Below are 12,988 nucleotides of genomic sequence, written 5' to 3'. Positions count from 1 at the left end.
CACAAGTGACAAAGTCTCCCAGGCTTTTTTCTTACCATTAAATTAACGATACAATACACAGCTTAAGGCCTCTGTATGGGCAAATAACAAAGTGCAGGAGAAGCCTCAGCACAGTAGACCTTTCCAGACTCATCTTCCAATCTGAACCCAAAATTTCATTAAGCAGAATTAATGTAGATCAATTCTGAATAGCATACTTAGTAAATATTTCCTTGAATTGATGGAATATGTGCCTAAAAGATCTGTAAATCTTGGATTCTCCAGATCTATCTTGAAGTGACCCTAAAATGCAAGCTCTGAATAAATAAATTTTGATTACCCATCATTTAAAGCTTGTATAACACTCTGGAAATGTAAATTTTATTTATATTTACACTACTTTACATTTACTTATATTGTGTTTGAATGTCTGTCTGTCTGTCTGTCTGTCTGGCTGGCTGGCTGGCTCACACATGTCATGCTCTAATGAGTCAATTCTCTCCTTCTACCATGAAGGATTGGGATCAGACTTAGGTCTCTGGGGTAGACAATAGGGGGTCCTCCCCACTGAGCCATCTTGCTTGCCCCCAAAGTATCTATTTCTAATACATGTTAACTTATTTTTTTCACAGTGGCAAATTACATTTATGGAAAATAAAACTATCAGCCTGGTGCTCTATAGGCAATATTTTGTACTACAGAATAAACCAATGAAGTGTTTCTGTTACACAGTCACACAGGGTATGTCACATAATTAACTACAATCCCCATATTCTTTTTATTCCTTCCTCTTCTAATGAAAATAATATTGGTTCATCTCCAGGTATACGAGGCAGGGAACACCCATCCCTCAGTTTGAGTCTTAATCTTTACCCTCTGTTTAAATCTTATTATATTTTATACTGAGTAGAAAAAAACCTTTTCTTCTCGTATTAACTTTTAAGTCTCAATCTATACTTAATGATAAGCGCTTTTACAAATTTTAATATTAAAGGGGGTCTAAAACTGGAGAGAGGAAGAATTGGTTTCAAATGAGAATGGTTATAGAAAGGGCATTTTACTTATTCTATTTGATCCTGAAGGATGAGTTGATGTGATTAAATCATTTTTGACAAAGGAATGTGGCCAAAAACATCTTAAGACCGATAAACCTTCCACACACAAGCAATGGAAAGTAAGACAAGCAAGGGACTTGATGATTGGGAAGAAGTCAGGGTGCCTGTGGAGAGGTGGTAGGGAGTTAGTGGAGGGATGTAACTAGGAAGAGAGAAGAAAGACACCGAGAGCCAAACAGCCTCTGGTTCTATCGTGGGGTGGCCTTTATGTGTTTTGTGATTGTTTTTGAAAAGACGTCCACATTAATATTCCCAAGGAGTATTATTAGCAGCAATTATTGGGATATTTTTGAGGTAATCAGATATTAAGATACATATTTAATGTAATTATTATTAAATCTGTAGGTTTACCTATACCTAAGACCCTACTTAAAGAGTGGAGTGATTCCTTATCCTTTGAAGACAAAGTTATGACATATAGAGAACTTTTGAGACTCTGGTTAGAGTTGACCTTTCTATATGCTGATGCTTAAATCTGAGTGAAGAGCTCTACCCCACATATGATTCCCTTGAGTCTCTCAAGCAGTCTGTGCTGCTTCTAAACCATGGATGCCTGGCAGCTAGAGTTTCTAACAGTATTTCCAAACACTGGGAAGCATTTATCTTAAATGGTAAGTACCACAGACTGAAGGGATGAAACAGCAGGTTTTTACTTCTCACAGTTGTGGATGTTAGATCTCGGAGAATCACAGTGCCAGTTCTGTGGGGGTCTTGGTTATGGTTTTAAGAAAGCCATTTGTGTGCTGTGTGCTATATACAGTGAGAAAAGATTTTCCCCAAACTTTATCCCTTCTTAAGACCCAACCTCTTGACCTAACCTCATGTGATTTCTTCCAAAGACTCCATCTCTAAATGGTGCCTGTTGATTAAACTACAATAATACATACATTGTGGGAGGGGGGAGAAATACCTTTAGTACAGAGAAATATCTTAGACCAATACATTTTCCCCAAATATTTCAATAGGACATTTTCAGCAGTCTTACAATGATAGCTTATGACAGACACTGAGCCCTTGAGTGTTAACTGCATTCGTTTTAGGTTATAGGAATAATTAACAAAGCTAAGGGTAGGATCCTAGCTCCTTGAGTGACAAAGGTCTTGTTTATATCCTAACATAATAAGAAGTGAAGGCAAGTACACTTATTTTCATGGTACTCATACCTCAGAACCTAAATGCATGGTGGACATACATACCTTGGAAGTATCAATATTTGAAATTTGTTTTCTGTGTATGATTCTTGGTCTTTCTCCCATACCCTCCTTTATACTTTTACAGCCCAACCACAGTTTTCCTCCATCTTCCCCTCTGTGCTCCTCCCCTTCACCTACTCTCACTCTATCCCAATCTACTCCTCTGTTTAAGAAAAGGAGAGCCTCCCATAGATAACAACCAGCCAAGGCATATCAAGTTGCAAAAGACAGGCACCTCCTTTCCTATTAAAGCCAGACAAGACAATCCAGTAGGAGGAAAGGGTTCCAAAGGCAGGCAACAGAGTAAAAAATGGCCCCTATTTCCATTGTTAGGAGTCACAGGAGAAGACTAACCTACACAACTGTCACATATGTGCGGAAGGCCTGGTTAATTACATATTTCGTTTTTGTTGTTGTTTTGTTCTGTTTTTTGAGACAGGGCTTCTCTGTGTACCAGCACTGGCTATCTTAGGACACACTTTGCAGACAAGACTGGTCTCAAACAGAGATCCACCTGCTTCTGACTCCTCAATGCTAGGACTAAAACCTTGAGCCACCATGCCTAGCACATTTGCTTTTCTTTAATGGTTGAATTACGTTTTTTCAGTGAACCATTTTTTTTTATTTCATAGCACCATTAGCTTATATCCTGTTGATCCATAGTCTTCATTGAGTGATTTTTTTCCATCATTAATTTTGAAAATTACATTAAAAAAATAAAACCAAGCACTGACCTACACTGTCCTACAGCTAAGTACATTAGCTGGCTTTATAATCACTTCCCACCCTGTGATGGAAATTGTACCCATTTTACAATAGAGAATCAGAGGATCGACATCCCTTTTCCATCATGCTAAGCAAATAGATGGTAAAATCTGGATATAAATCCTGTGAATCTGAATCTAGCCTGTACATTATTATTACTATTTGGGTACTATGGGTAAATAGATATGAACTTCTATTATACCCAACATGTGCATCATGACAAACATCTATCAGTAGGAAACTCAAATGTTGCATGCATTGAAATTACTAAAGGCAGAATAGCATTTTTTCTTCTTAGTAAAACCTGATCCTAATAGAAAAGAATGGTAGTCTGAATTTCTTGCAGACCATTCCAATGATGGAAACTCCTTCAAAGGTTAATATCAGTTGGAAACACTGAATTTAAAGGCATTTGCACAACCCATATGAACCTCTAAAAAGAACCTCTTGTTCAGTAGTATGCAAAACGGAGAGCTATCTCACTAGAGCCAAAGGGGTCCTTAGTTGTTAAAGAAACAAAACAAAAAAAAAAACCCAAAAAACTTTTTTAATATAAAAAAGGTATATTTCTGATCCAAAGTTGTCCAGCATTTAATCATCCATCCATGTATCTTCTCTTGGGTAAAAATCACCAGTTCTGGCAACCATTCTTAAGATAGACTTTTAAATTATTTTCTGACACAGTCACAACCACTACAAAAAAAGAAACATTTAAAGCCTTACTTTAGTCTACAAAAATCATTTCCAAAGTATCTCTCAGTGTAACATTTCTACACACCATGATTTATAGTGTGGATCTGAACTTTCTTGTGTGACCAATTTCATTTCTGTTCCTGTAGGGTAAGTAAAATTTATTTTGGCTTAGCAGCTAAGTCCCAGAGTAGATACAAAGTAACCTAGAATCTTTCTTACTCAGAACCTCACAAACTTTGTTTCCTTATGTTTCTAACCTTAATTTACAACGTGGTGTTTCTCCCCACTGATTTAATTCTGTCATTCTTCCTCTTCCAAAGACCATTTTTTTATTTTAATTAGCATATTGCATACAAACAAACAAAATCTATCTAATAAGAGTACCCTTTGAGTTTCAGTGAATTTGAAGCTCATCAACAGCAAAGCTGCAGAAAAGTAAGAGATTTTACCTTATCCATTATTACTTCTGCAGCTATGAAGTTGCATGATTAATTGTAGAGATCCCTTGGCATCCTCTCCATGCTCTGATTCAACTGTGATCTAAATGGTTAGATCACAACACAAAGAAACCTACATACCTTGGAGGAGACACAGACTACTTTATTTCATTTTTAAAAATGAAAATTACTTTTTAAAGTTTCTTTCCTCAATTCATTTTACCAAGATTTGCATTTCTTTTAAAATGCTAAGACAGTATTCAAGTTTTATTAACATTAGAAAGAATTCAAGATTAAAGGGCATTCTTACTCAAAATAGAATAATGAGTTACTTAGATTTGCTTAATTCAATTCAATTATTGAGCCAATCCTAACACAGGGAAAGAAGGGCTGTATACTTCTCTCCTCAAAAGTAGCACATATGTATCAAATACAGTGTGAAAGGAAGACTTTCAAGAACCTCAATCAGAAATGAACACTATTGGAGTTAGGTTCCCTATAACTAATTGCATTAAAGCGATTTTCTCCAAACAGTCTCTTTTACAATTAAAAGCCTTCTTATTATAATGGGTTTGGTAGTGCACAAGTGTGTGAAACCCAGGCAAGAAACTGAAAAAGAAAAATGTCTAAGAGATTGTTTTTTTCTTTTTGGTGTCTTAAAAAGATTCTCACCTAAGTGGTTACTGGAACAACAGTAAACATTGGAACTGTTCATTATAAACAAACAATTGTGAGGTCAGGTTGTGTGATTTTAGAGAGCATCTATAAAGCAGGACTCCATTTACTTTTTTTTTTAATTTTTAAAAAAATTTTCTTTTTCTTTTTTTTTTCTTTTTTCTTTTTTCTTTTTTCTTTCTCTTTCTTTTCCTTTCTTTCTTTCTTTTTTTTTTTTGATAAAAGGATAGGTTTGTAAGCATCTGGTGTTGGGATGTGAAAAATGACATATTTCTCTGAGGTTCTGGGCGCTTCTCTTTTGTAGAAAACTGGACACCACCCACAGCACCTTGGTAAAGGTAAAGTGTCAGCTTTGACGAATGAAAAAATGACAGAAAATTTTCGCTGATGTTAAAAAATTTATACTTGAGAGCAAAATCTTCGAAGAGAAGGGGAGGAGACTCTGCATTTCATGATTAAGCCAGAAACAGCAAGGAGACTCACAGAAAACCTGGCTTCCGGATCCGGCGAAGGTATGTGAATTTAGGGAACTCATCGTTCCCCTCAACGCATCTATAAACACACAAGCAAATATCCAGGCTGCTCGGGAGCTACCTGCCTTCTCCTTTTACCATTTCTAAGTCTGCAGCAATTCCTGATGTGGATTAATTCTGATTCCTAATCTGCGAAACAAAAACGGTACTGTCTTTACTAAGGGACGGTTAGATTATCTGTTTGCCAACAGCAATATTTGGATGGAAATTTAAAATACGTTGTTTTTCCAAGAGTTAGACTTTAAAGGCGGGGAAGCACGGCTTATGCAATACTAGCAGCGAATCGGTTAACCACTAACTTCTTTCGTGTTCAAGAGGCGCTTTCAAGTTTCCATTTGGAAGCGAAAGAAACTTCACTCCTTTAGCTCAAAGAGACCCTCCTTATGCGTGCTTACACAAAGCTGCTTCTCTGGTTACAGGTCACATTGTCTACATTGCAGATTTACACTGGGCTGCTTTTGGCAACCTGGCCTCCACTCAAGATGACCAATACCTCCATCACTCAGGGCTGCCTGGGGGATGTCATTCTATCCTGTAGGGCAAGTCGCACTCAGGTGAGCTCCAGGTGTTGATCGACCTCGGTGACGTAAGAAGCCCTATGTCTGACTAGGAACTACAATCAGATAGACCTGGAAGTTACCGGTGAGGGCTTGGGCTAAGGATGCAAGTTCACCCAGAGAGGGACCCTCCTCGAAGCTGTATCCAGCATTCAGCCTCTACAGATCTGGAGACCTTTGTTTAGGAAACTCTTAGAAAACTCTGCAAGTTAAAAATCACTTATCCAAATTCACTTACTGTGAGAGGCAAGGCAAATTTAAGGAGAGAGAAGAGTGCCCACTGAGCTGAGCTTCATTTTCCCCTCAAGTTCTTTATTTTCTAAAGGAATTAGTGCACTCTCCTTTTTACTCCCCCTGTAGAAATAAATCCTGCTGTAACAACTGTGTTCTTGCCATCCTTGTTGTCCTCATGTTGTCCTTGTTCTTGTTGGATTTAGGAAGCAGGAAGCGCCTTGATAAAGAAAGGTTTCCAGTAGATGCCTTGCCTACCAAATAGTACTAAATTTACCAAACCCTGTCTTCTTGTGTGGAGTCAAAGGGTAGAGGGATGGAGGGTCACTGTAGGTGAGGCATTTAGGCAGGAGGTTTCTCTCTCTTTGAACCTGCCTTGATTTTACCTATTTGGTTGACCCTGATGGACTTGTCTTAATGACCATGGACTTCACACTAACATAGTTTAATTCTAGTGTAAAGGAGAAACATCTGTCACTTGAACTCAAAATCTATACTGATTTCTCTTTAAAAAAATTTTCATGTTAAAGATAAAAGGCTTGCAGATATGCACACACAGCTTCTTGAAAATAAGCGCATGTCTGTCTCTAAGACATACCCCAAAAACCATTAAGGAAAGTAAACTCAAAGTATACTGAATTGAAATGTAAACAAATTGTGTACCAGATATGATATTAAGAAGTATATTTTAAATGATTAATGATTCATTAGTGCAATTGGGATTTGGGAATTGAGTCTAGTTGAATTTTTTTTACCATTTAAATCGTCTAAATGTCATGTGAAAACCCTAGCAATCGTCTATGTCCAGAACACTTTAGAACAATTAACACAATTTTAGAGAGAAATAAAGTTATCTTTATCAACCCAAACATAGCTATAATATTTTATATAATAAAATGATCTATTATTATTTAGCTACGGTTTACATATTCATAATGAAACAGTATATAAGCAAATGCCTCTGATATTACCAGTTGCTGAATAAGTCAAATTATCACTGGAATCTTTTACATTTAACTTGTATGCTGTAGAGTCAGAGAACTGAACTCAATCCTATTCCCTCTCTTTTGAAGAAAAGTCAACTCTGAAAAACCCATTACTGGGACCAGCTGAAACTCATGAACAAATATATCTTTGTGAAAACTCATGACTGTCTTTGAAATACCAAGTAATCTTAACATTATGTCAAGATAAACGTAATTCATAATGTCAGAGGGCTTTGTAACAGCATAGTTGAAAGACTTCAAGATTCATTTAACATTCACATCATTATTATGCAAGACTCACTGCTCCTCAAACAGGACCATCTCCACACTTGTCTGTAGGTCTCTAGGCAAGGTTTTCAGGAGTTATTGTAACTCGAGACATATTTTAAATCTTCTCTCTCTCTCTCTCTCTCTCTCTCTCTCTCTCTCTCTCTCTCTCTCTCTCTCTGTGTGTGTGTGTGTCTCTCTCTGTGTCTCTCTGTCTCTCTCTCTTCTCTCTCTGTCTCTCTGTCTCCCTCTCCCTCTCCACTCTCCTCCCAGTAGTGTGTGTGTGTGTGAAAACTACAAAGCTGCTTTGATTATATATATATATATATATATATATATATATATATATATATATATCACATCACTCCTCTGTAGAACTGTGGGGAGATGAAGAAGAAGCAGGAAAGGAGTTCAGCAACAGAGCACACATAAACAAGAGGCCACCTGGCTTCCTGCCATGATACATGACATTCAATTATTTTAGTCCTTTTTCAAGAGCATTTCTTTCTCACCAGCACCTCCTCTCCTCTCCAGACCATTGCTTTTCTACATTTTGTATACTTTGCCTGATTTAGCATGCATGCATGTCCTCCAAGCTTTACTCATAAGCCCCAAACTCTCTCTACAACAAGAAAGTGCTAAAAGTAAATTTGGGGAGACTTATCTTGACATGCCCACTATCATGAAATGTTGTATCTCATTTCATGAGTTAAGAAAGAAACTAGAATGGTCCACATGTCCTTTCTACAGCTTTGATGGAAGTAGAAATACCTTTCATGTCCAAAATTAAAATTACATTTGCATAGAGAAGAGAAACATTCAAAGCAGCTCTAATCTGTAAATTTTCTTGCTTTCTTTCCTTTTAAGTGAAATGAGTCAAGTTGCCCTTTCTGTTAAATCTCTCATCTAAACGTCTAACTAGGTACTCCTGAAGAAGAGTGTGAAATAATAATTTCAATAGAATTTTCAAATAGCTTTATCTCTTTTCTTTTCTTTTCTTTTCTTTTCTTTTTTCTTTTTTTCTGGAGCTGGGGACCGAACCCAGGGCCTTGCGCTTGCTAGGCAAGCGCTCTACCACTGAGCTAAATCCCCAACCCCAGCTTTATCTCTGTTGATATTTATTCCTTAAAGGGAAAACAAACAAAACTTTCAAAATACCCAGAGCACAGTTCTGTATGGGAGGCTGCCAGCTGCAGGAACCATTTAGGTGTGACACCAGAAGGGAGCAGTCACCCCATAAAATATTTCCTCCATCTTTTTAAGCAGAGGGAGGGATGTCAGCAGAGGATTGCTTTAGCTTAACAGACGTATCTTAATTACCAGGGGGGCAAACAGTCAAGGCCTTAGCCCAAATAGTCCTCTTAACCCTCTCCATCTCTTTGCCTTCTTCACAGGTCTCCTTCCTCCCCGAAGCCCTCTGCAGGTGCTGAGACTTCTGCAAAAAAAAAAAAAAAAAAAAAAAAAAAAAAAAAAAAAAACGCTATGAAACTTCGAGGGATCTCAAAGTGCTGGAATCCTGAGATGTCCAGAAAGCTTTCAGGCTTATGAAGACAAATAACGGCCCTCAGCCTCTCTGGATACCCTTCCCTCAAAATTCAAATGTGGAAAAAAACAGCAGATAAGAAAAAGGTTGCACAGAAATATATTGGGGTTAAGCAAAAGGAAGGGAAGGGAATCCTGACTGTAGGTCACACATTTTGAATGTGTGAAGTAAGTACAGAAGTGGGCTGGGCGGTGGGGAGCTGGAAATGACAACATGGGGCTGGAAAGGGAAAATAAAAGCCACCTAAGTTCATCATTAACTGCTTCTTCCTTTCCAGTTGATTACTAACTTTAGGTAGTTAAAATCAGGGGGAGTTGGAATGATGCAAAAACTACAAGCCAGTTTTAAAAGGGAGTTGGCATCATGCTGGATGTGTATATATAGAGAGAGCGTTTATCAAAGTATTTCAGTATATTTTCAGTGGTATCTCTCAAAACAGCAGCCAACACACCCCAGGTGAAAGGACCTCCTAAGTTTACTCCACTTCTTTGTGACTTCCAGAAACCGTTCGATTATCTTGCCTTAATTAGTATTTTAAATTTAATATTAATGCTCTAGTGACTAGGGTTGTATCATTACTATAAACTCTATCTCAACCCCTCAAAATCTATTTAATGCAACTCTTGGCAACCAAAGACCCAACTTCTTGCCAAAAGCTGCAGATTATGCATTCGTTATGGGAGTTTGCCATTAACTGTTGCCTCTTTTATGGGCATAAGTGGTTACATGTCACAAAACATAAGGGGTTCCGTGTAATAGATTTGAATTTCCAGGAGGTTTCCGGGATCTGAAATGGGTGGGTGACACCTTGGACCCAACCCCTTAAACTACTTCGGTCAAAAGTGGGTTTGGGTAATGGGGTGGAAAAGGCTTCCTAAGTAGCAGTTGACCTGGACTGTACTGAAGTTTCCCCCAGTCAGACCTCTATTGGTACACAAGTGCTGGAGAGCTTGTATCATATGTCTTTGATTTAAAAGACACTGAATGTTTTTCAGGGAATTCGGGGCTCCTAAAACACATATTTATAAACAGACTGACACAGCTCCATGACATAGCTAGGTTTCCAACTAGGAATTCTCTGCATAGTTCTTCATCAGTAATAGGAGCGCTTGAATATTTGAAAGACCCATCAAACGTCATTGTTCTTTCCTCTTTCTCGTGTTTATTAGTGTAAAGCAGACTTTCAGAATATTTAGAGGTGAGAGAGATTTAGAAGGGAGAGAGAGGTGAGATCGTGCAAAATGAGCAAGCTAACAAGGAGCGAGTGGCTAACTCAGACTACCTTCCACAAGTGTCTGATAGAGTCCAGAAGAACACAGCATCTCCTTCTTCCAGCAAACCTCACACGTTTTCTGGGCTTTTCCTCCCCACTTCCAGGTCACCCCAGCGATGGTGGAGTGAGCTCCACCTCGCAATACTTATGGAGAATGCCAAACTTGGAGCTTGGAGCCCTGGCTCCCCTCGTGCTAGAGCTCAGGACAGTGCATGCTTTTCTTTAACCCGGCACTCTTTGAGGTTTGTCGGTTCGGTGCCAGGGCTATTGCACTGCTCCGGAGAAAACAATTAAAAATATAATAGAACCCGTTAAAAGGCAGGACAGTGTCAATTGGTGGGAGCTTAGCAATTGTCACTTCTTCGGAGGACCCTGGTGGACCACAGCAGGGTGACCGTGGGGTGAACGTGACTGCTGCTCCTGACACTTCTTCTCAGGTTCTGTCAGATGGAATCTTCTTTTTCACCGCCAGCCCCGCTTTTGGGGTAGTGCTAAGCAGCAGTTCTTCTGTGCCTTGTGCCTGGCATCTTTGTTCTTAAGCTGTGGCCAGGTTAGCCGTCAAAGAGGGTCTCACCTGTGGACCGAGGACGAAGAAGGACGTGGAAATTTCCGAACCCTGGCTGACAGACAGAATGCAGCTAGGCCACCCGCAGCGGCACGGGTACACGATGTGTCTAAGGCTCTGGTGCAGTTGCCAATGTAGCCTGGAGAAAAGCGACAGCCTCTGTGGAAGGCCTCTGTGATAAGAAAGGAAGGGTACATCAGGATCGGTGAGCAGACCCCCCCCCCCCCGCCCGGTCTTCAATTTGTAGGGGAGTTTCACCAAATTTGCAAGCTTGGCTGATCTATTGCAAATGGCTTCTTGTGTGTGCCCAAGGCAAGGAACTCTTTTTCCCCTCAGCCGCCTCGGGCTCCTCAGAAGCTGAAGTGGGGCACAAGGCCAAGCAGAATGGTTTTCATCTCGAAAGCGCTATTTTACCTTCCCTAGCATCCCCACCAGCTGGACCAAAGGATTGGGGTCCTCAACCGCGAGTCCAACACCACTCGCGGACCACTAGCTTCGCGCAACACCCTTTTCAAAGGCACCGCCCCAACTCTTGAAACCTGCACATAGTGCTACTTTTGTTAAAACACTCTGAAAGCATTAATCCCCCAACACTACTTTGTGTGATGAGCCCCTCTGATCTCCATTAAGAAAGGGATTTCGGAGCCACTTGTCTCTATGAATTTTCGATTAATAATAATAATAATAATAATAATAATAATAATAATACAAAATTTTGTCCTAATGATGCCTGGACCAAGGGCAGAAGGTGGTGAAACTGGTTGATATTGGTAAAATCAAATCCTTTCAAAGACTCCCTCATCCTTCCCTTCTCTTTAGATGCCACACTCCCCTGTATCCGACAGCAAACGCGAAGGCCAGAGCCTTGCAAGGGCGAGCACTGCGGCGGCCAGGACGCCAGCCTTTTTGGTTAGAGGCAACCTCGGCCCCTTTACCTCCAGCAACCCGGTTAACAGCCGCCGCTGTATCCGGCGTCTTGGGCTCAGATTAATGTGGATCTTCCACGTAAACGATTTACGGATGAAATAAAAGCTCTTTAGAGCAATACTTCCTTTCAAGTTCTTAAGATGCCTCTAAATCTTCTGGGAATGAGTGGCTGGGGTGGGGGCGGGGTGGACAGCGGGTGTTGGGGGGTGGGAGGTGGGGAGGGTGGCCTGGCAGGCCTCTGGGAGTGGAGGGTTAACCGCTCTGCGTTCTCACCAGGCTCCTCGGCAATGCCAGTCCACTGTGGAGGCGACTAGGTTTCTGGGTGTCCTTGTCTCTCCTGGCATTTGTCTGAAGTGGAACCGTCTGTCTGAACTAGGCCGGGACGCTCCCTGCCCTGGGTAAGGAGGAAAGATGGGGGTGGGGTGGGGGAGGAGGGGGCCCTGGGGTGGAGTTAGTCCCTGCCTATTTTCATATTCATTAGGACTGGGAGGTTGCCGGAGGAGCCCAGCTGAGTTTCAAGATATAAAAGCAACTTCGGGTGCCCCTTCTGCAGCCGGGACGTATTAAGAGTCTGGGAGCTGGGCAGCTCCTGGCGTCGCGGGGCTCGCTTCCCCTTTCCCTCCTCTCTGACCCTCCCTCCTCCCGCCCACTGCTCCCTCCTCCTTCTGCGCTATCCAGCCTCGGTTCGCCCGGGAGAGCTCCGGGACAGCCTTCCAGGATTATGGAGTTTCTGAGCGAGAAGTTTGCCCTTAAGAGCCCGCCGAGTAAAAACAGTGACTTTTACATGGGCACAGGAGGCGCGTTGGAGCACGTTATGGAGACGCTGGACAATGAGTCCTTTTATGGCAAAGCGACGGCTGGCAAATGCGTGCAGGCCTTCGGGCCGCTGCCGCGAGCTGAGCATCACGTGCGCCTGGACAGGACCTCGCCCTGTCAGGACAGCAGCGGTAAGTTACCAGGAGCTGGGCTGGCCCCGGCTGGCCCCAACCCCATCCTTAGTCCAACTCTCCGCGGCCTGACCCGGGCTCCAAACTGAGCCCCGATCTCAGCCGTCCTTCCCCTAAGTGGGGTACGGTGCGGGTCGGAGCAAAGAAATGTGGGCAGAGGAATCCAGATTGCGGGGACCCGGAGCCGCGCACTTTGGCACCCCTGCAACTGGCCGGGGTCCGGAGCTAAATCCTGCCTGATTCCATTTCGCTTTCGGATAGAGTCCACAACTGGACACGAAGGCTCCGACCAGGGACCCCAG

At 41.4% G+C, this 12,988-nt stretch overlaps 1 protein-coding gene and 2 long non-coding RNA genes across 6 annotated transcripts in view; 2 read left to right on the top strand and 1 right to left on the bottom strand.

Moving 5' to 3' along the window:
- The first annotated feature begins 1,439 nt into the window (after nucleotides 1-1,439).
- Nucleotides 1,440-9,233, top strand: LOC148004657 (uncharacterized). Its single transcript, XR_015624619.1, has 4 exons — nucleotides 1,440-1,705; nucleotides 5,162-5,369; nucleotides 5,810-5,944; nucleotides 8,826-9,233. It is a non-coding gene; the product is annotated as an uncharacterized LOC148004657 (long non-coding RNA).
- LOC148004656 (uncharacterized) lies at nucleotides 8,454-12,113 on the bottom strand. Of its 2 annotated transcripts, XR_015624618.1 has the most exons (3): nucleotides 12,013-12,113; nucleotides 10,257-10,984; nucleotides 8,454-8,866 (listed from the first exon to the last, which is right to left on the bottom strand). It is a non-coding gene; the product is annotated as an uncharacterized LOC148004656 (long non-coding RNA). The 2 variants fall into 2 exon arrangements; XR_015624617.1 differs by lacking the exon at nucleotides 8,454-8,866 and having other exon boundaries at nucleotides 10,117-10,984.
- Alx1 (ALX homeobox 1) overlaps nucleotides 11,940-12,988 on the top strand; it is a 19,453-nt gene continuing 18,404 nt past the window's right edge. Inside the window, exons 1-2 of one of the 3 annotated variants that reach the window (XM_087555829.1) lie at nucleotides 11,940-12,137; nucleotides 12,418-12,686. In XM_087555829.1, the coding sequence (XP_087411955.1) occupies nucleotides 12,461-12,686 (226 nt within the window). In that variant the 5' untranslated portion in view covers nucleotides 11,940-12,137; nucleotides 12,418-12,460. 3 annotated transcript variants of the gene reach the window in all.

Source organism: Rattus norvegicus, chromosome 7 (genome assembly GCF_021556685.1).
Source record: "Rattus norvegicus strain SHRSP/BbbUtx chromosome 7, alternate assembly SHRSP_T2T, whole genome shotgun sequence".
Lineage (NCBI taxonomy): Eukaryota > Metazoa > Chordata > Mammalia > Rodentia > Muridae > Rattus > Rattus norvegicus.
Note: the sequence above shows the minus strand (reverse complement) of the source record. Positions and strands in the feature narration are given on the sequence as shown.